A 21,507-nucleotide genomic window follows, 5' to 3' on the forward strand; every position below is an offset into this window, starting at 1 on the left:
GGCCGGACCCCTCCTCTCCGTTCCGCCGGGATCGCCCGCTGCCCCCGCCCCCGTCCAAGCCCCCGCCCCTCGCGCCCGGCACAGCAGCGTCTGCCGCGGCCGCAAGGGGGCGCCATCACAGAGCTCGGCTGCAGGGCGCTGCCGAGCCGAGCCGATCGATGGCAGGAGGCCGCGGCGATCGCTGAGCTGATCGCTGGAGCCCGTGCGCTCTTTCAAAAGAGAACGGCCGGAGCTTCCGGCGGGCCTTCACGTCCGCCCTGGAGCCGCACGGAGCGCGGAGCGGCAGCGCGCAGTGCTGTAAGCACTGGAAGTGAGGGGTGCGGGGGGGCAGCGGGCGGCGGCTCCGACCTCGCTTGGCCTCAGAGCCCCGTGCGGGCGGGGCTTCCCGGTTCGGTCCGTTCGTGGTCCCGCGGTGCGGGGGTTTCTGCTGCTTTGTTCGTCTCCTTGGTCAGGGAATGCCTTGAGACGGCGTTACTTCGGTCTTATGTTCTTCCCAGCAGACGCTGGGGAACTCTCAGCTACAAAACAGTTTTTCAGTGTAGTCGTCACCATTAGCAGTGCGTTTTTTGGCAGCGATGAACGAGAGCTGCGTGCTGTGCCTGTAAATCCACACCGTCCCCACTGTTGCCATCGCCTCTGCTGAAACACCCCAGCAGTGCCTTTGTGCCACAGCCTCTGTTTGGTCTCCATCGATGGTCACCAAGTGGCCATGAATGGCAGTGGGCACCGTTTTTTTCTGCACGGAGAAATTCAGCTCCACTTGTTTTGCTTTATCCGCCTTTCCAGGTCAGATGCCGTTGTGTCAGAGTGCCCCTCTGCTGCTGTCTGTCACACGGCAACAGCATGTCATGGGATGTTGGTGGGAAGGTCAACCTCTGCTGCCATCCTGAGCCACCTCTGCTGTTGTGGGCTGACATGATAGAATAGGAGGCGTGACTTTTGGAGCAGCCCTCATACGAAGGATTTTCTGTCCTAAGTGAGATACGCTGTAATTAGACAATGTCTTTGGATATGTGGCAGGAGGCAGCTGATGCAGAGCTATGCAGTGTTCTACAGATTAAAAGTGTTAAGGAAAATTAGTTGGACTTCTTTTGCATCCTTCCCTTAGAGCACTGCTCACCATCTGTGTTTGGAGAACAAGCTGGAAGATCTGCTTTTTAGCCCTAGTACTTGGGGAGTTTAATTGAAATACATGTGCTCATAATGTGCACTGTTAATCTGCATGTGCATTAATTGCAGTTGATGTGTTCTGCAGCACTTGAGGCCTGGAGGAACATCGCCATGGCAGCTCAGATGTCCGATGCTCATCGACGGTTCTTGCAGATCCTGATGTCACATGGGATCATGGAGGGAGCAGAGGCCAGGAAATTACACAGGCGCTGCTGTGAAATCAGTAAAGGTGGGTCTTTCTTCTGGAAAGAAATGTGGGGAGATGGGGGAACTCTTCTTTTTTTCATCGTGCAACTTGTAAATCATTACGTTTCTGAAAAGTGTATGCTAGCTAAATAAAGCTTCAAAACAATCCAGAAAACTTCAGTGGTGTGAGTTTTCTCTTTTTCCTAAGAGTTAACAAACAGAGCAAAACAAAACCTAACGACAGCACTTTTTTTCTCTGGGTATGTATTTAAAATAAATTGACAGTGATACTCAGTTAATGGAGAGCACAGTACTCTGTGCAAAATAAGCAAGCTTAGTAGCTGGGTTTCAATAAAGCACATTTGAATAAATGGTTTCTGATCCAGTCAGTTGGTACAGCTTCCTGAACAAGAACTGTTTTGTAGGTGAAAGCTGTGCATTCTTGCAAATAGTAAAAGGCATTCTGAGTCTGGGATTGTAAATAGATTTTTAACAGATCATTTTTGATCTCCTGGAACAGCCATTCATCTCAAAATGTTACAAAAGAGTATTGGTCTGTTATCTTTTGCCTTACCCTTTTCTAGAGCTGTCATTAATTCTCACTGATCTTGATTAATGCAGTGTTTCTTGCTGGGAAGTGCCAGGCAAGACAATTTGTCACAATTTTATGTATTTCAAAACAATATAATATTAATCTATTATTGCTGTTTAATTGTGCACTTATGGAGTCTTATTATAAATAAGACTAAAGAGCTTTCTGGGCAGGAATGTCCTGAGTGATGTTTTTGCATTGTAATGTACCATACAGTACAGCGGGGTTTTGAGTTTGGGGCCTCTGTCTGATGCCGTTACACTGGCAATTGACTTTTACAGTTGCAAACAGTATAACTGGTAGCAGTTTTGAGATGTCAGTCTTTGTGAAGTTATGAGCTGTTATTGAATGCTCAAAGTCAACAGGAATTTTGGCACTGTCATTTTGTTTTGGATGGAAACTTTGGAGAATGTGTGCTATTGCTGTGCAAGCATAAGCCACAGCACATGCTTCTACAAAGTGCATCTGAATTATGTGTTTGATAAAACAACTCATACTGTTTCATTTGCTTATGGAGTAGGACACAAGATATTAACAGTGTAACTACAAAGCTACAGTGTTATCAAAGAAACAAGGAATTTGTTGTTGGTAAGTTAAAGAAATTAACTGTATTGTGTAATTGCACTTAATGGCCTGTTTGAATTCTGCCTCAGAAATTGCTAGCAATTTCACCTAGTTTAAGCAGATTAAACATAAAAAGGTGTTGGTTTTTTTCCTTCCCTCAGTGTTTTTTTTCTTATTTTCAGTCTACTGTGCACAAGATAAACTGGATGATTTCGTCAGTACCATCAACAACCAGCTACAGCCTTTGTTCATGCAGATCCGGAAAGGAATGTCTGAAGTTGATGGGAGAACGCATTATGCCTTGGTAAGTACGAGGTGCTGCCATCTCGTGGTTGCAGCTTCTCGTAACGAGTTGCATGCATGGGCACACCGCAGAGATTCTGCCACGTGTCTGATGTAACAGCAGCCATTCAGTCATGTGTTGATAAAAGCGCAATAAAGGTGAGTAAACCGGGCAGAGAACTGGAGCTACGTGTTATCTTTGGGTGTGAGTAAAGCTGATTTATCTAGGATCCTTCCTTACACTGTAATGCAACTGCTACATGACAGCACAGAACAAAGGGCCACATCTGCCAGCATGAGCTGTGCCCTCAGCATGTCTGGACTTTGTGTGGGGCTCTTCCACTGCCATGCTGACAATTGCTGTGGAAACTACTTGTAGAGCAGGGAACTGGGAAGATAAACTGCCAAAAGTGTGGGAAGGGAACATGGCAGCAAAGCCCATAACAGCACCTGATTTATTTAGCAGGAACAGCCTCTGTCATGGCGCTTAAAGAAATGACATTTCTTTTAATTTTAAGATGATGTATTCCTAACCCCAGAGAATCTTTTACTTTTTTCTTTGGTAGGTGAACATGGCAGAAACTGAAATTACTAAGATGGCATCTGACTATGCAGAAAATGAACTAGAATTGTTCAGAAAAACAGTAAGTATGACTGATATTAGTTAGTAAATAACGTCGTTTGTGAAGGTACTCCCTTAAAATGAATGGAAATCTGAGATGTGTTTCAAGAATTAGTTGCCATCTTGCACAACTTCATTGAATTTTATCCTAAATGAAATGGGGCAGGGAGGGAAATGGGAATATAACAAGTAATGGTTCTCCTCTTGAAGGGAATTAGCTTTTTAAAATTTTGCATCCTAATTTTTTTTTAAATAAACTAGAAAGAGAGGTTATTTACTGTGCTGGGACAGCTGCTGAAGTGTCATCCAAACTGATACTATTCAGAATCCACTCTGCCAGTATTGATGTAGCACCTATACAGCTATGTTTGTGCTGCAGAGATGGTGTTGTCATGGCACATATTACTACTAGCACATCAGCTCTGCTTTCTGCTCTGTGATGATGTGCAGCAGGAATGTTCCCAAGGAGAGAATCTCTGAAAATTGGCAATGTATGCTTATGTTCAGATGCTGAAAAGGCTGTACATTATTATAAGGTGCATCTATCTAATTGCACAGTCTTTGTAGTAACTGAAACTATTTCTTTCTATAGATGGACCTAATCATTTTATCAGAAAATGGCTTTGCCTCTTCTACGGATATTTTAAACTGCGCTGACCAACTGAAGACAAAGAAAATGAAGAAAAAGGAAGCAGAACAAGTGCTGAAAAATTTTGTGGATGATAAGTGGCTCTCTGAGGTAACTGCTTTATCTTTGCAAGTGTCTGTGCTTTAATAGGTCCAGATGTTGTTTTCTTATGGATGTGGTGGCAGAAGCCGGAGATGTTCATAAATGGGTGAGGGCAGAAATGGTTCTGTGGGGGCTGTGGTTATTGTTCCAGTCAGTGATTCTTACAGAAGAGCTGGTACATTTACAAGCAAAAAGTCCTTGGGTAGATGCATGCATGACAACGTGGTTTCTGTTTCCTCTATCTAAGCTAATGTGTGCATCTCTATTACAACACAAAAGGCATTCTTTGTACAAAACAGCATGGCACATTTAAAGCTTGCAGCGAAAGCTGGGGAAGGCTCTTCAAGGGTGATCTGTGCCCTCAGTTACATTTCAAATTGCCTCAAAAGCAGTAAAAAATAAAGTGTTAAAAACTCCTGAAGTGGAAACACACAGGCTGCTCTGCGTGTTATGGAAAAAATGGAGAAATTGAGATTAGTTTTTACCATGTGGAATACAGCAATGGTTTACCAAGACAATTGGGACCTGAGTCTCTCTTCTCCTGGCTGTCATCACATCATAGATTTCCATCCTGCTGCCACCCATTTCCTTATATTAGAGAGATTTAGCAGGGATTTTCAAAGATACCTGCTGCTCAGATTTTGCAGAAAACTGGAAGTTCCACTGATGTGCAAATGAAGAGTCTGCTAATGATATGCCTCTAAGGAGAGCATACTTGCTCATCTGTACCTTTCAGGGACTGTATTTGTTAGAAGCATGACTATTATGATCCTCCTTTGCCTCTTCAAAAGCATTTTGGCTTTGTGTTTTATCAGTGTAAGAATGCTTGTTTCATGATGGCGGAAAAAAAACCTCTTTAATGTCAAGTACTTGCTAGTACAAGGTGGTGAGAGAGGTCCAAAATGAAGAAAGGAACTAAGGGATATTGCTAATCTCAGTTGTTGTTTCCATAGAGAGATGGGGAATATACTCTGCATACTCGCTGCATAATCGAGATGGAACAGTACATTCTCAGCACCTATCCAGATATAGCAAAGAAGTGTAATATCTGTCACAGCCTTGCCATCCAGGTAATGCATCTGATTACCTCAGTATCTGCAAGTGGATTCCTGTCACAGTGGAAGTTTGAGACACTTTCACTTGAGTATTAGGCAGGCAGTGAAAATTCCAGTGTTGCAATCTGGTAATATTACTCACATTTATAATATAATACAATGCAGATTAACTGTAATCTTCCATATGACACATATTCATCTTTGGTTGTGGGATTTTGGTTCAGGAATTGACCGCCATGGACTTAAGAATGAATTTATTGATACACACTTTACTAAAGCACTGTGTGTTGATAGCTGGCAAGTTTCTAATTTGGTCTTGCACAAGAGATTACAACCTGAACTCCTGTTCTAGAACTTTTACATTCTCTTGCTCCTTGCCCTTGAATTTTCTCTTCATCTTCCCACCTAACTTCCTTCCCTAACATTACTTTTTCCTAATTGCTCTCCTTCACTGCAGCCAAGCAGCTCAGTATTTGTCTTTCAAACTAAATTATGTCCACATAGGTAAATGGCATTTCCTAGCTTCCAGGAGAATAATTCCTATTATGTTTTACCAGCCTTGATTTCTGAGTGTCCTTCAACTGTATCTTTTGAACTACTGTTAGGTATAAACTATCGTTTATTTGTAGCCTTTTGTGACAGAGGGGCAAATCAGAAAGCTTTTCCAGTAACACTTCTGATTTCAGAGCCAAGCATGCGAAACCTGTGGAACTGGGATGCATTTACCTTGCATTGGAAAGTACTTCAAAACTCAGTCTAAACCACGGTGTCCTCAGTGTAATGATTTCTGGCCTTATGAGATCCCAGGTACCAAGTAACATCTTTTTAAAAAGTGTAATATTTAAGGATGGACTGTGATATTCAATGGCACTGCCTGAAATGACTTATAATTGTAGCCGAATATTGGATATTTGTGACTTCAGTTGTGTGTTTCTAAGTGAACCATACTCAGGCAACACTGAGCCCTGAAACTGCACAGGCTGTCCTGTGGTCATTAGCAGATCCTGTGCATACTGTTCATAACAGCACTAATGCTTGGGGGATGAGCAGGAGCACTAAAACTTTTGGAAATACCAAGTTTCAAAGAAAAGCACAAACTCGTTCAAGAATTCCTCAGTTTAACCAGATAAATTGGACATTCTGAGCAGGAACACAGGAACATTGAAAGAACTGTAAAAATCTGGAAGTCATACCATATCATCCTTTCTTTTTTGTGTGTCATTAACTTTGCTTTTTTCCTTTCTCTGTAGACAGGAGTCGGATAGATTCCCAGTCATCATCAAAAAGAGGGAGCAGAAGAGAGCTTCAGTCTTTGTAGCTTCAGCTGAAGTTAGCAAAACTTGCTTTTAGTGATTTTTGTTTTCCCATTCTTTGGCAGAATAGCCAGACTGCACTGTATTCAGTAGTAACAGTGCACTGTTAAATGTATTTATTTTTTCTAGAGTTTTAAGAAACTTACAATAAAACTGTCTTTGACCTTCCTGTTTTTCTACACAATTATTGCCCAGACAACTTCCTAGGAGGTGGGTTTGTGTTTACAGTTCTCTGTATTTTGGGCTGGGAGTCTCAGTGCACATTTGTGAACAAAAGATAAATGTTCTTCTCAGTCCTGAACGCTGATTTATGCAAACGAATTATAATACAAAGCCTTTCTCAGCCGCTGTACTCCATATTTGTATGGTTTCAGTTGCAAAACTGAGAATGAAATCTGTTATTAGAACCACAGGGCTTGTAAATATTCCTCAACCAGTTCACCTATGTAACATTTTACATGGCTTTCAAGTAGCTGATCACACAGCACTTCAAGGTCTCTGCTGAATCCCTGATCAAGGCCTGGCTGGAGTCTGAACTTTCAGCTTGTACCACTGCTCGTTTTTTGTCTCTTCCTTTGACAGCAGAGTTCGTGTCATATGGTGAGGCCACAGGCAGATATGTTCAAGAAAAGATGGAACTTTTCCACAATCAAAACCAGTTACAAATTTCAGCTTAATCTACGAAGCATTAAAAAAAAAATCTAAAGATGATTTTTTTCCCCCACTGGTTTTTAGAACTAGTACTTCACACTGTTGTTTGCTGTAAAGATGCCTTATCCTTTTAAAAGTGACTTGAAAATGAAACAAGGACTAAACGTTGCTAGATACTAGTGTGGAGTGGCATTGTATCTTTGCCTTGGCAGACAGCAGAGTCTGCAGTTCAGCTGACTCTTGATCAAAACACAATTAAGCTTTCGATTATTTAATTGCAGTTAACTATTAATTAACTTAGTTTCATAGTCCTTACACTCAACTTTTTCCATATAGGAGACTGGTTTTTTTGTTGTTTATTTTTCCCTCCAGACTATTGAACCTTATGGTGACCCAACAGATGTTCTTTACAAGAAGGTTATATTAGAAACATCCACAAAAATAAAGTGGTAGCATTTATCCACATTCTTTTACCAAGCTGAAACAAGGCATTTTTATTTATAGGGAAAAAAAACAGTCTCATGTTTAAATAGAATTCACTTCCGAAGCATACCAGATGCTACTGTTCAGGATCTTTAATTGCTATTACAATACTAATAAACGTTATTCATGCTTCAGTGCTATGACCACCAGAAACTGACAGAGAAGCTAATATCAAGAGATCGTACATAGTGCCAGTATTTAACTGGGATAAACAGAACCTGTCCAGGCATCAGAATACAGGACTGAAATGCAGCCTTTCTGAAGTTGGGAAATTTTGTTAAGTCAGGATCTTCTACATCAACCTGTTTAAAAACAGAAACAAACAGTGTTTACTTAAATACGATTAGATGAACTAACATTACTGAACTAACATTGCAGATGATTATTTACCTGACTGGTGTTGTGAAGAAGTTGGCTCTCATGTGGGTACAGATTTTCTGAATCTTGTGGTGAATAAAGACGGATATATTTTCTTCCAAATACCTGTATATATTACAATAAATACTTTTAATTTATATTCCAATAACCTCTATGTTATTGAAAAATGACAAGTTCAGTTAACTAGCAACCAGTCTATTATACCATACTGTGGGCCACAGTTAGAATATCAGCAGTAAAATAGACCTGCTTACTCACAGGTGGCTGCAGTACTGCAGGTGTGGCCTCATGAAGGCAGAGCAGAAGGGGACAGTCACCTCCCTTGTCTTGCTGGTCACCCCTTTTCTGATGCAGCCCAGCTTACAGTTGACCTTCCAGGCTGCAAGTGCACACTGCTGGCTCATGTTGAGCTTTGCATCCACCTGGATGCATATCTGAGGTGCATGTAGTCCACCTCCCCTGCTAAAGCACATTCCCTAGAATAGGTTGCAAAGTGTCCAGATGGGTTCTGGGTTTGGGCAGTTTGTTCCAGGGCCCTGTCACCCTCGCAGTACTGAAGATTTCTGTTGTGTTCATCTAGAACTTCCTGCATCCTGGTTTGCCCATTGTACCTTGTCCTGTTGCGGGGTACCACCAAAACCTGGCCCCATCCTCCTGACACCCTTTAGATATTTCTAAGTGTTGATAAGATTCCCTCCCAGTCTTCTCTAGGCTGAAGTGTCCAAGGTCACATTCTCCATCCCTCAGTTATATCTCAGTTTGCCTACCATCCTTGTCTGTCATACACATTATAAGCATTCTTTTCTAGCTATAGCATTAAAGGCTTGTGTAGAGTAAGTAGAGTACAGACCTGGGCTAAAAAATTTTGCTGGGGATCTTGATGAAGAGGTGAGATAGTGCCTGCTGGCCCAAACCATGCGTTAATCGTGATGTCATCTTCTTCCCCTTCCCCCAGGCAGCAGTAGTCAGGAATACTGATATCCTCTTTCAATTCTGGGATCTACTCCATAAAGAAATGAACGTTAGAAAGGGTACCTACTGACTTGCAAAAAGTGTAGTTTGTACAAGAGAGTAACAGGGCCTGACACAAAAAACAAATAGCCTTGTCCAGCTCTGGCAGCTGAAAAGTAGCTGGGTTGCTGGGAATCTGTAGGAAATATCTCACACTTTCTGTTCTAGTGGATTCTGTTGGAAGGAGGTGGGAGAAATAAAGGAAATTCAGAGACTCTTTGCTCTAGAAGAAACCAGGGAAACTCGGGGAATAAGAAAACTACAAGAATATGTAGTTTGCTGTTCAAGGAGAAGGTAGCGGTTATCTTTATACACTCAGCTTGCTTTTTATGTGATTCTTTTCCACATTTCCTTCCAATCATAGAATCATTAAGGTTGTAAAAGACCACTAATATCTCCTTGTGCTACTGTCAACCCATCAGCACCATGCCCACTACACTATGTCCCTAAAACCTGATTTCCTCTGGTTACCTGAAATGACATTGCAGAACATGGAGAACATATCAACACTGAAGTTTGTTTCCTATTCAAACCTCTTCCCTGACTAATGTATAATTTGGAGAAATGCTGCTTTCCAGGTGGTATCCCTGTAAGCAAACGCTACATTGTACCAAAACAGCCCTAAAATTGAACATCCTCACCCCCCAAAGGCTTTGTTTCCCACTCCTTTCAGCCAAGCAGAAAAACAGAGTCACCCTACACCCTTCCATCACGTAGAAATGACATTCTCAGAGATTTGTCATACAAAGGCACTTGACTACAGAAAGAAATACTCATGCAGTTTTACCTGATCAAAAAGCTGGTGCTGGGCAAGGTATCCTACGCTGTTCTGACATTAAAACATAGGAAGAAAAAAAAAAGCACAGTGACATATGGGGTAAGACTTTGTCATTTACGTACAGTTAAGTAGAATTTACTTGTAGGCAAGATCCATTCACAGTCTACAATTGCTTCAATAGTTGACTAGTATAAAGAGTCTTCTGAAAAATATTTATTTCTATACTGAAATTCTGAAAGTGTGGATAGATCCCCACAATTAACAAATCATCTAACTTAAGATACTGGTAGAAACATAGCAATAATGATACAGAGTCGCACCAGTTCTTCAGTTGTCAGTTCTACGACAATACTCTGCAGAGCTGCAGCTAGGCCCTGCTGGGACACAGACTTGTTCACCTCTGCTCCCCACAGTCACCTTGATATTCCATTCCAGGCTATCCCATAGACACATTTGTAATGGCACACGGTCCCTCCTGCAAGAAGACTTAGAAATAAAGTTCCAGATCCTCAGCTGTGAAAGTAAACAGCCATTTGGCAGCCAGTCACCTTCTTAATTTTTTGCTAGTACACACGAATTTGGGTCCTGCCAATAGATCTCACTGAGCAGTTTAATAACTGTGAGGAACAATGCTGCTGATTGAGGAGGAAAATTAATTCCCTTATCTTTAAACTTCACCATTCAGGCTCTTGGTGCAGAAATTCCTCTATTCCTCAAATTTCAGCTGTTGTCCATTTGATTGCACATGAAAATACAATCTAGCTGTTGCTAGATTCTGTACCAGTAGATGCTGTTTTTGGAAATGAAAAAAAAGAAAGTAACAGACCTCATTCACAATATACTGGCTGATGAAATCATTGACGGTCATGAGCTTCTGAGACCATTCCTCATCTGTGTACCGGGAACCCAATTCTACAGGGACTGTGCGGCACCCAGCGACCTGACAAACATAGTCCACGCTGAAACAAAAGGAGTTCCATCACACTTCTGTTAATTCTCTTCTTAGTAATTTTGAATGAGAGTAGGACAACCAACCAAGACCAATCTCTGAGAGTAATAAAACTCTATTAAAGTGAGTTCCTTTCCTCTAAAACCAACCAAGCAGCGGCAAAAGTCTGCAGAAACTGACCTAACCAGCAAGAAAACAAGTGGTCAGTTTTGTATGTAAATCATGCTACATCTGCCTTGCTTTGCTTTAAAACCTCGTTTTTCTCTATTAATTATCATTTCCTTACCAGTGAAGGTGATTTAGGCTGTTAGCCTCTCCTGACTACTGACAGCCGAACTTTTTTCTGCTTGCTACCAAGTTTGCTAAATAACATGCTGTAACTTTTTTTTTTTTTTTTACCATTAATGCTAGGTTAGTTGTCAGTGCCAAATTTTAGGTGCTAATAACATCCACTCTGGCAAAAATTATAAGAGTTCCTCTGAAGAGTAATCCATATCCCTTCATTTACTGTGATTAGTATCTATGATAAAAAGTTCTTCATTGTAAGTGTCTGAAGAATGGAGTGCCTTGGCTGCAAAAAAGGACTAAGATATCTCTGAAATAATAAGGCTATATAATGCACGTATAAATATATAACTAAAGTTATATTTTATTACATATTTTCTATGTACCATCTATGTACCATCATATAACAAAAATCAACTAATGTAGACTTTATCATTGACTGTGGAATGCAAGAATGTAAGCAATTCCTCAAACTATACCTGAGTGTTTTGTACCCTTCAGAGAGGGATCATAAGCTTTATCTCATAAATATTTCATTCTCAGGTCTGGAAATGCTGGCACCATTGCCTACATCAAACCAGCACCACAATACTGTTACTGCTCCTGGATGTGGTTGTTTGAAACTCAATGTTCAAAAATTGCTACTCGGCAAAGATCATACCTCTGAATCAAAAAGCCAGTTATGCTTATTCATACTCACTCTGAAATTGAAGAACAAGTTCTGAGATGTAAAAATCACTGAGAAGTGAGTATCTGATGGAGGCCAACCCACTCGAAATGTGAGTAAGTCTGCTGGTACAGCTGGCAATTCATACTTGCCTTTGACTTCCAGTAAAACAAAGGCAGTACACCAGCACTGCATCATCCGCTGTACGGACGGGCTGGACACAACAGTCAGGATCTGACTGCCCTGGCACACGGCAGCCCCTCTAGCATGAAGTTCTTAAGAGGTTTGTGCCATCTGATTTCCAGCATCGACGAGGAAACGTTCAAAGGGCCGAGAAAGAGGCTCTCAATGCACATCGCTCCGGACAGCACCCATCTATGGAGGTGTGCGCTGCATTATGAACACTGCAGTACCCGACACAAAACCGATCCCGGCCCTCATCAGGACGCGGAACAAGCACTTATTCTCACCTCCACTTCTTCATGCACGGCCAGTGGTCAATAATCCCCTCTAAGACGACGGGCTTCTGCGGAATCAGATACTGGTCTCGGAAGCGCTCCAGCGAGGGGCAGCGCTCGTGCGGCACCGCATCCTCGGGCCGTACAGCCGGCGCCGGGGGGGGCTCAGTCCGCGCCCTCTGTAACAGAACGCCGCCGTGGAAACGCCGTCAGCCCCTCACGGCCACCGAGGAGCCCCGCGGGACGCCGGGCCGAGAGGAAGGCGCAGCACGGGCGGTACCTTGGCGCCGCCCGGGGCCGCGCTACGCCGCTCGGCGCGGGGCAGGTGCGCCTGCAGGAGGCGGACGAGGCGGGCGAGGACGTCGTTCTGCACGGAGGCGCCCATCAGCAACCCCATGTCGCACAGCCGGACGGCGGGCGCCAGCGGGCGGCGGGCGGCGACTTCGGCCAGCGCGCCGAAGAGGCAGCCGTAGGCGTAGACCTGCCGCCAGGCCTTGCCGACGTCCCGCCACGGCCCCGCGTTCAGCTTCTCCCACGCGTAGTCGCGGACGACGTCGCCCAGCCGCCGCAACGCCGCCTCGCACGGTGGAGCCGCCCCGTAAAGCAGCGCGCGGGCGCGGAGCAGCAGCGGCGGGACGCAGTCGTCCACCTCTCCGCTCAGCGCCAGGCTCAGCTCCTCCTCGGAGTCGGGCAGCAGCGCCCGCACCTCCTCCCACAGCCCCGCAGAGCCCGCCATGGCACCGCAGCGCTGCCGGGCATGCGCAGGAGAGGCGGGGCGGGGCGGAGCTCCTCCGGGTTCTGAGGGCGGGAAGGAGCCGGGCTGCGGCGGGGTGCTGGGAGCGACTGTGCGTTGTGAGCAGTCTGCCTCCAGAGGAGGAACAGGGCGTGAGAGCACGATGGGCTTTGCTAGCTTTCCTACTGCAATTGAGAGTAGACTTCAGTTTTAACGGAGTGCTTTTATGGAGTATTTTCGTAAAGAAGATGATGTTCCATCATCAGCGTATGGCATTTTGTGATACTTTTATGACCGTCTCGGTATTATATAAATCCTGTATCTTAAGTGGTATTAATTCTGTGTACTTCTCATTAAGGTCACAGCATAGCTTGCTATGAGGCTGGTATGATTGACACATCCAATTTTTGGTTTGCCTGGGCCTCACTGAGTGAAGAGGATTTGTCACAAGCCATGTGTGCAGAGGCCATACAGAAAGTAATGGCTCCTATCTGCCTCCATGGAAATGACAACAAACAGAGCCCAATGACACTGTTTGATAGAGCAGATTCCCAGCTACAAAACACTTCAACACAGTCACCACCACCAGCTGTACATTTTTTGCCAGTGATGAACAAGAGCTGCATGCCATGCTTGTAAATCCATACCAGCAGAGATGCCCCACTGTTGCCATCACCTCTGCTGAGGAGGGTGCAAGGGTGGAATTAATCTTTAAAAAGTATGGATGGAGGTCATCTATTAAAATAAACATTATATGATAGGCCTAGAATTTCCGTTACAAAAGCTAGTAGATTTTCATCTGGAATTTAAAGTTGATTTTATTAGTTTGTCCACTAGTTAGTCCATTGGTCCATCAGTTTTTACCTTAAAACTAAGGTAAATAGATCATTTCTGCTTCCAGGACTGTTGGCTGGTACCTCCCATGAGAATTACTTTCATTTAACATCTTCTGCATGGCAACAAACAAACAAGTAAATAAATAGAGAAAAGAAAATGAGAGTGTAATGTGCCCTGTGGTCCTCTGGTGAGAGTGTAAACTGATGATTGCCATGACAGCATTACCGTGGCTGACTTTGATTTTCCACTACAGACAACGAATGGTTGTCTGTCCGTCTGAAGAACAAAGGGATAAGCACATAAGTCTTTTAAGATTTTGAAAGTCTTCCCAGTTGTCTCTGCCTGCTCCCGTGGACAGGAGATGATTAATATTGACTAATAATATATCCAGAATTAATCATTACAGGAGAATTGTTTTGCTCAGATAAGCAAACTCTTCCTACTCGAGAGTGACAGACCCATGCGTTTTGATTGTATCTTTGAGTTGAGCGCTGCTGTAAAGCAAAAGTGTAATGATGGATATGTCTTTATCAAACTGTTCCCTGCACTGTGTTTTTATCGCTGCCATCTGCTCTGCTGAGAGTGGCAGCTGCCAGGTCTCACAAATAGCACTGCCATGTACTTTCGTGTAGAACAACATATTGTTGTAATTTCTGTGATATTATGAGATGGAATAACTTTCCATGAGTTAAGGTGACATTTTGCTTGGCTCTTCGGGATGCATATTGCTGCAGTGTGTGTAGGACACACAGTGTTCTTTCTGGAGCAGGCTATAAAAGCACACCCAGTTCCACTTTCAGAAATCATTGGAAAACGCTTTTTTTTCCCCAAAAATGTTATGAAACACCCATCTGGGACATAGGTGTCGATGCTAAGATGCAAATGAGACATATTCACTATTATTATAGCTTACTGTATGTAGCCTTAGTTACCTTTGCAGGATGGAACTTTTGTAAATCACACTGTTTTAAAAATACAGTTATTTCCCTCCTTGCTTATATTGGTTTGAATCTCCTTTACATTTGCAAGCACGTTCCGACAGCTTCTTCAACATTAAAAGGAACAAAAAGTCTTTATGGCAGTAAGTACTCCTTGTGCTGTTACAGCTGAACCCGAGGTGGGGATTTAATTTGATTTCATGAGGTGTCCAGTGCCAGCTGCTCCTCTGGGCTCTTGAGAGATTGGAAAGAGATGTCTTCAGCATGGGCTTTTTCATAAGCTGATAGGTATATCATATCCTGAGATAGGATAGTTATGGTGGACAAGCAAGTGGAATACATTATTCTCTGTCGGTGTCTGTTTCTCTCCTCAGGCTATAGGAGGAAGTTAAAAGACTAACTTAGATGACCTCCTTGCTTTTCAGGCAGACAAATGTAGGTGAGGTGAATCACATACTGAATACATGCCAAGGCATCCTCTGTGCATCTGTTTGTGCATTAAGAGTCGCAAAATATTTGGTATAGTCCATCTGCACAGAGATGCATCTGCTACCTTTTCTTAAAAGTAAAGGGATGCATCCTCTTTTACATACTTAACTCATTTTTTTGGACAAAGATGACCAGAAAACCAGGCCAGAGAAAAGCCTCGTGGCATTTAAGTGAGGCTGTATACTCTAGAAATACTGGAAAGGTTGTATTTTGCTCCAGTAGAGCATTCCAATAGCTGGTAAGGGCTCCTGGCATCATCCTGATTTTGAGCTTACATTGGACCACCTTTTTATTCCAAGAGTAAGAAAGTCCTCTTGATAAACTACTCTTTATATTATGCATGTATACCTTGAGAAGAAGAATATATAAGTAAACAGTTTTTCCTTCCTCACAAGATTTACTACACCCATTGGAAACTTCTGTTTGATTTATCCCTCAGACTGGGGCTATAAATGCTGCATGAATTTGTTTTTGTACTTGTTTTAAGTATATTTAGAAGTGTACACAGTTATTTGAGCTCATACATCATATTCTTATTAATGAGCACAGTATAATTATCGGTCGTATTGACTTTTGTTTCCGTGGATGTTTTAAAAAGATATTTAAAAGGCTATGCTGGAGTTTGCATCTGCTTCAGAAATTAAATTTAGTCTGTGATTTTATTACCCTTTTTATTTAATTTATCTTAACTGTTGCTTTCAAGCTGTGAACCAGCTGTTGACTTTGAAAAAAAAAACATTGTTCAATTTGAAAGGAACATTTTAAAGCTTAATGTAATGGCTGTAAGTAATCACTACAGCAATTATATTCTATGGTGTTGTGCGTCACTATAATAATACTGGAGGTTGTAAGAAAATGCAGGAGAGAAACACATCAAGCTCAGACTTTTCGGTGTTGCCTGTGATGCCTGCTGCCTCTCTGCTTTGTCTATAGGTTTGGTGCCACTTGGCTTGAATCACAGCAGAAAAACTGAAGCTCCACTCTGTCGTGGTGCTGTGTGTGCCCAGCAGGAAACAGGAGGCTTTTTCTTAGCCTTGTTCTCTGTCATTATTTTCCAACTGGAAGTATTTTTTTCTTTCCCCATACTGGCAGACTGTAGATAGATGCTTGCTGCAATGGCAGGAATGTCTGCTGCTCTGCTGCCTCCTCCTGAAAAGATCCAAGATGTTGTATGTGACGCTGAGAGGAATTTGGGTTTTGTCTCTTCCGGAGCGATGCTGTACCCACCTTGCATGGTGCGAGTGGTAGCAGAGCTCCTCGTGAAGCATACAGGTCTGACCAGAGCTGGAGTACTTGGCATCTTGCAAAGTCAGATCACACTGCTATTTGCTCTGAAAATGAGCAGCTACTTGCCAAGGTGAGGAGAAATAATAGAAAAAGTTATAGTTGTGTTTTCACCCATGCAATGGAAAGAGATATCCTCCATTTCTGAGCTCTCTGGTTTAAGCCAGCTGGGCCTGTTGGGAAACTTTCTGGTCCACTGCAGAGAAGATAACAGAAGCAGCATGCAGTCAGTATCCCTTTGTGTTGTAACAAACCATGAAAGTGCTGTGCAAATTCCTCTGCCCTGGAAATTCTCCCCGTGGTGATTTAAAAGGAAATGTAATATGCATCATTGTTGGAGTGGGCTGCATTTCTCAGCGAGTGACCTCACTTTGTTTTCCACACAGCTTGTGTTTGGAAACTGCAGGCTGTGGTGATGCTCTAAAAAGGTGATCTCCCAGATTGCACAATGGAGCAGTGCCTTGCCCTTCCTCTGCTTTTGGCACTGTGTTTTACACGCAAATTCGAATCACCTGCTGGGCTAAACCATCAGTTCCAGATAACAGGCCCAGTAGGAAGGCTTTGGCTGAGCAATGCACTAAACCTTGCTGAATTCACTTTGTAGCGAGATCCTTAGGCAGAGGGATCTTTTGACAGCAAGATCTGAGTCAGTGCAATAATAGTAACAAGCATGCAGGGAGCTGCAGGCTTGGAACCTGGGACAAAATGGGAGACCAGGCACACTACTGAGGCGTGATCACTGGTGATAACAGTGCTTGGTTGCTGAGGAAGGACAGATGACACATTTGGCAGTTGGTTTTGTGATGGTACTTGCAATGGATGGTAGCCATGGTGATGCGATGGGGACGATCCTCCAAGAGCTAGTCCTGATTTGGTATTGGTAACACTTGGCTAGAACAACGTGTGCTTTACCTTAGAAAAAAGCAAGATTCCCACATGAGTGTAAGCATAGGCATAAGCATACCCACGTGTATCTGCATGTGTGTAGAACACATCTGCATGACATCAGCAGCAAAACGAACTTTGAAGTAGTTTCCCATTCCTCTGTCTATGTGTGGCGCATAAGAAGACGAAAGCACTGATAGAGACCCAAGCACTCTTCAGAGATGAGTGCTTTCCCAGCAAGTGATGATCATGGATTTGGCTAAAAAAGAAAGGGACAGAATTCTGATTGTTGTGACAAGGCCAATTTGCCTCATGATTCACATCGTATTATTTAATATTAAAACATATTTATATATTAATTAATTATAATTAATTAGTAATTATATTATATGTATTATATTATATATATTATATATAATATTATAATATATAGTATATAGTATAATATATACTATATTATACTATATTAAATATTACAAATGTATAAACTAAACATTCAATGAAGTGCACTGCTAGGAGCTTCGCACAACGGCATGCCTTGGAAAGTTAAAAGCATATCCAGCATCCCAAGGTATTTTTTAATGTAGCAGAATGAAATTCTTTGGGTGCAGCAAATGAAGCCCATAAAGTGTAATGCGCTGTGAAATCACAAAGCTCTACTTTCAACAGATGGAAAAAAACAACTTTAATACAAAAGCAAAAATTGATAGACTCCGTCATATTCCAAATATCAAATTACACTTTAACAGTGGCCATTACTGTCTGCAGAGTGTATTTCAGTTATTACATGCACTTGCTGCTTTGTCACTGTACAGAATTTAAGGTGATGAATACTATATTCTTCTGTCTTCTTCACTCTAAGAAGTCAGACAAAGTCGGTGACAAATGGCTCCCAGGTTACACATGCTGCTTCTGACTGCTGTCTGCTGCACCTGTTCAGCTATTCTAAGCATGGAACCAAACCCCTTTAGCTTTAATGCTGCTTTTAGGAGTCCCTGTGCTGGGGGATGTTGGGAGCTGCACAAATGGACAGAGATGATCTGCCTGTTGCCAGTGGCAGAACTGCGGATTGGAAAGCTACTGCCAGGAAGCTTCCCTGTGCCCTTAGCGAAAGGAACATTACCATGAGCACAATAAAGAGCTCACCTTTTCCTCACTGTGCTGCATCTGACTTTTCTGATATGCAGGGAGGAGCAGAGGTACCTATTCCAGCCGTCTCAGTGTGGCTTCAGGCAGCATTTCTTGGGAACAATTTGCTGTATACCCAGGAGATGTAAATGCTAGTTTATGGGAAAGGTCCTTGTTAATTAGTCATTGTAACCTCACTAGGGAAAACCTGGATACAGGATGGATCTTGTTCTTTTTGGAATGCACAAAGTCAGAAGCACGTGATGCACCAAAGACATAAGACTTCTGCAGAGAAAGGTGACATCTCATAAATCTCTTGGAGACTTCTGAAGGAGGCAGCAAACCTAGGATAGAAAAATGGATTTATGTATCTTGCTTGGATTTCCAGAAAAGAATTCAAGAAGGTCCCTGCTCAAAGACTTCTAAATAAAGCAAGCAGCTCTGGGTACAAGAGGACAGGCTCCCAGATGGACACGTAACTCAAAAGGCATGGGAGTAAATGGCCAGTTTTCACAGCAGGGAGAGGTCACCAGCTGAATCCTGTGGGGATCTGTGCTTCAGCTGTTTGACATACTCAGGTGCAGTCTGGAGAAAAGGCTGCACGATGACTGCTTGTTTGCTGACAGCACTCAGCTATTCAAGACAGTAGAAATAAGAGTTGAATGCAAAGAGCTGTGGAAATCCATCTGCATAACGAGTGGCTGATCTGATGTGATTCAGTGTAGATAAACATAAAGCGATGAACAGAAGGAAAAACAGCGCTAATTTTATGTGTACAGTAATGAGTACAGCAGAGATTGTTAAGTAACGAAGGAGACTTGGGGTTCTAAAATATGCTTCTGTTGCAGCACTGGCCTGGAATCCAAAATGTAAATGATGTGTCAGGTCTAAGAGAAGAAGTACAACAGGTAACATGGTTACATCCTAGCATACATTGCAGGTGTTGCACACCTTGAACACTCTATGCTGTGCTGATCCTCCTTTCCAGAAAGTAAAGAGCAGAACTAGAAAGCATTAGACAAGTGACAAAGATGATCGCACATCTGGAAATTCTTTTGGGGAAAGCTTTGCTTGGAAAAGGGACAGCTAAGATAAATATATGTGTATAATGTCATGTGGGGTAGGAAGGAATGATTGTTCAGTGCCTCTGTTTATGAAGGAGCTTGGGTGAAAGGAAGGACACAATAACACGTCAAATTCAGAGCGGAAAGGAAAGGGAGGTATTTTTCCACACTGCACACAGTGCAGCTATGGAACTCCTTGCTATGAGGTTGTGGTAAAAGCTAAAATAGTGGGAGTGTACACCTCTCTGGGGTATGATCTAAGCCTATGTGATTTTGGAGAGTACTCCTAATACTTGTGCAAGGGAGTAAAAATCACAGAATCACAGAGTGGGATGGGCTGGATTGGGAAGGACCTTACTGTCCTCCCAGCTCGACTCCCTGCTGTGCCCTGGCTGTTCCCCCCAAATCAGCCAGCTCACGGCCCATCTGTGTACTTGGGCACCTCCAGGAATGGGGCACCCACTGCTCTGGTCAGCAGTACCACTGCCTTACCATCTCTGAGTAAAGGCTTTCCTCCTCACATCTGATCTAAATCACCCCTCTTTCAGTTTAAAGCCATTCTTCCTTGTCCTATCATTATCAGACCATGTACAAAGTAGGTTCCCCTCCTGTTAATAAGCTCTCCTTGAATACTGGAGGGCCACAGTGAGGTCTCCCTGGAGCCTGGCTAGCACTGAAGAACCCAGAAGGTCAGGAGGTTGTGACCCTTCTAGATGGAAATTTTCAATGGGCTCATGGGGCCCCCACCATTCCCATTCCTTTGCATGCTTTGTTGCTCTCTGAAGTGCAAGAATCATGGGGGTAAGTTCAGGGCTTCCTCCTGCTTCACAGCCCTGTTGCTGTCAGGATGGAGCCAGCTTTCCAGCTTTTCCTCAGCAGGAATCTTCCCATTTACATGCCTCAGAAATAATTCCTGTGAATTTAATTAATCACAGTTTACATGGTAATAACCACTGAAATATTTTTTATGGGTAAATAATGTACATCTCCTGCTGTGGAGGGATCTGCTGGTTCCAACACTCAATTATTGCATAATCTACTTCCCATTAAGTGATCATAGAATGAGACCAAAAATAAACAACAGTAGAGGGAATAATTAGCAGCTACTTTGTGTCCGGGGCACAGGACAGGTCTTAATGCTCCTTAGGAGCCCAAGCAGTTCAGGACAGTGTGGTTTTTTGATACTACAGAGGGAATGTCCAGCTGGCAGCACACTGCCGTGCATAGAGACCTGAGCTCATCAGTATAGGAGGGCTTCAACATAAATGAGTGAGGCTGCTCAGCCTTTGCTACCTGATCGAGTCTTCCGTGTATGTCTGACTGTAAGCTATACTGTGAGAGGGCTGGGAATGCCAGGCTGAAAGGTTTTGTATGTCTGCAAAAGAGCAGGGCTGGGAACGGACAGGATCTCATTTACCTAGTGCTGGGAATTATCTGCTGATGCTGCAGCAAGACAATTATTTTGCTGAAATGGTCCAGGAACCATCTGCTTAGGGCAGGCCTGGTATTTAGCCTTTGGAAAGGTGCAATGCCAGCCCATTTAGTAGCCACAGACAGTGTCACAACATGCACAGGGAGAACTGATCCAAAATGAGGTGACGTCTGGCTGAGTCCTGGCCCCTCACTGTGATTGTTCTGAACGACAGTGTACTTTTTCCAATTTGTTTCCTTTTCCTCCCTTGTCTTTGCTGGTTTTACTTTTATTTAGTGTTGTATTCTACGTTGTAATTATTTCAATCTATAATGTTGCTGCTTGCCTGACTCCCCCAGCTCCTGGCTGCCTTGAGGACCAGCACTGTAAACAAGTCATGGTGTCTCTCAATAGCAAGGCTCTGGCTGAAATAACTCCCTAAATAAATAAAAGGCAAATTAGATATTGGAAAATAACTTTAAATAACATCTGAATTCCTGGGGAGCTACATCTTACATCTCTGTTAGGGACAAATGGGTTCAACATAAGTAATACTTCCCTGGA

At 43.1% G+C, this 21,507-nt stretch overlaps 2 protein-coding genes across 2 annotated transcripts; one reads left to right on the top strand and one right to left on the bottom strand.

Moving 5' to 3' along the window:
- The first annotated feature begins 90 nt into the window (after positions 1-90).
- NSMCE1 (NSE1 homolog, SMC5-SMC6 complex component) lies at positions 91-6,682 on the top strand. The gene is made up of 8 exons (XM_048961964.1): positions 91-297; positions 1,256-1,399; positions 2,695-2,816; positions 3,361-3,438; positions 4,009-4,155; positions 5,100-5,216; positions 5,888-6,008; positions 6,452-6,682. The coding sequence occupies exons 2-8, from the start codon at positions 1,282-1,284 to the stop codon at positions 6,517-6,519; spliced, it is 771 nt and encodes a 256-aa protein (XP_048817921.1). The 5' UTR covers positions 91-297; positions 1,256-1,281; the 3' UTR covers positions 6,520-6,682.
- Positions 6,683-7,700: 1,018 nt separating this feature from the next.
- KDM8 (lysine demethylase 8) lies at positions 7,701-12,948 on the bottom strand. The gene is made up of 7 exons (XM_048961963.1): positions 12,455-12,948; positions 12,187-12,353; positions 10,642-10,774; positions 9,825-9,866; positions 8,877-9,026; positions 8,039-8,131; positions 7,701-7,950 (listed from the first exon to the last, which is right to left on the bottom strand). Exons 1-7 carry the CDS (start codon positions 12,908-12,910, stop codon positions 7,786-7,788), a joined length of 1,206 nt encoding a protein of 401 aa, XP_048817920.1. The 5' UTR covers positions 12,911-12,948; the 3' UTR covers positions 7,701-7,785.
- Positions 12,949-21,507: the final 8,559 nt, after the last annotated feature.

This window comes from Lagopus muta, chromosome 15, assembly GCF_023343835.1.
Source record: "Lagopus muta isolate bLagMut1 chromosome 15, bLagMut1 primary, whole genome shotgun sequence".
NCBI lineage: Eukaryota > Metazoa > Chordata > Aves > Galliformes > Phasianidae > Lagopus > Lagopus muta.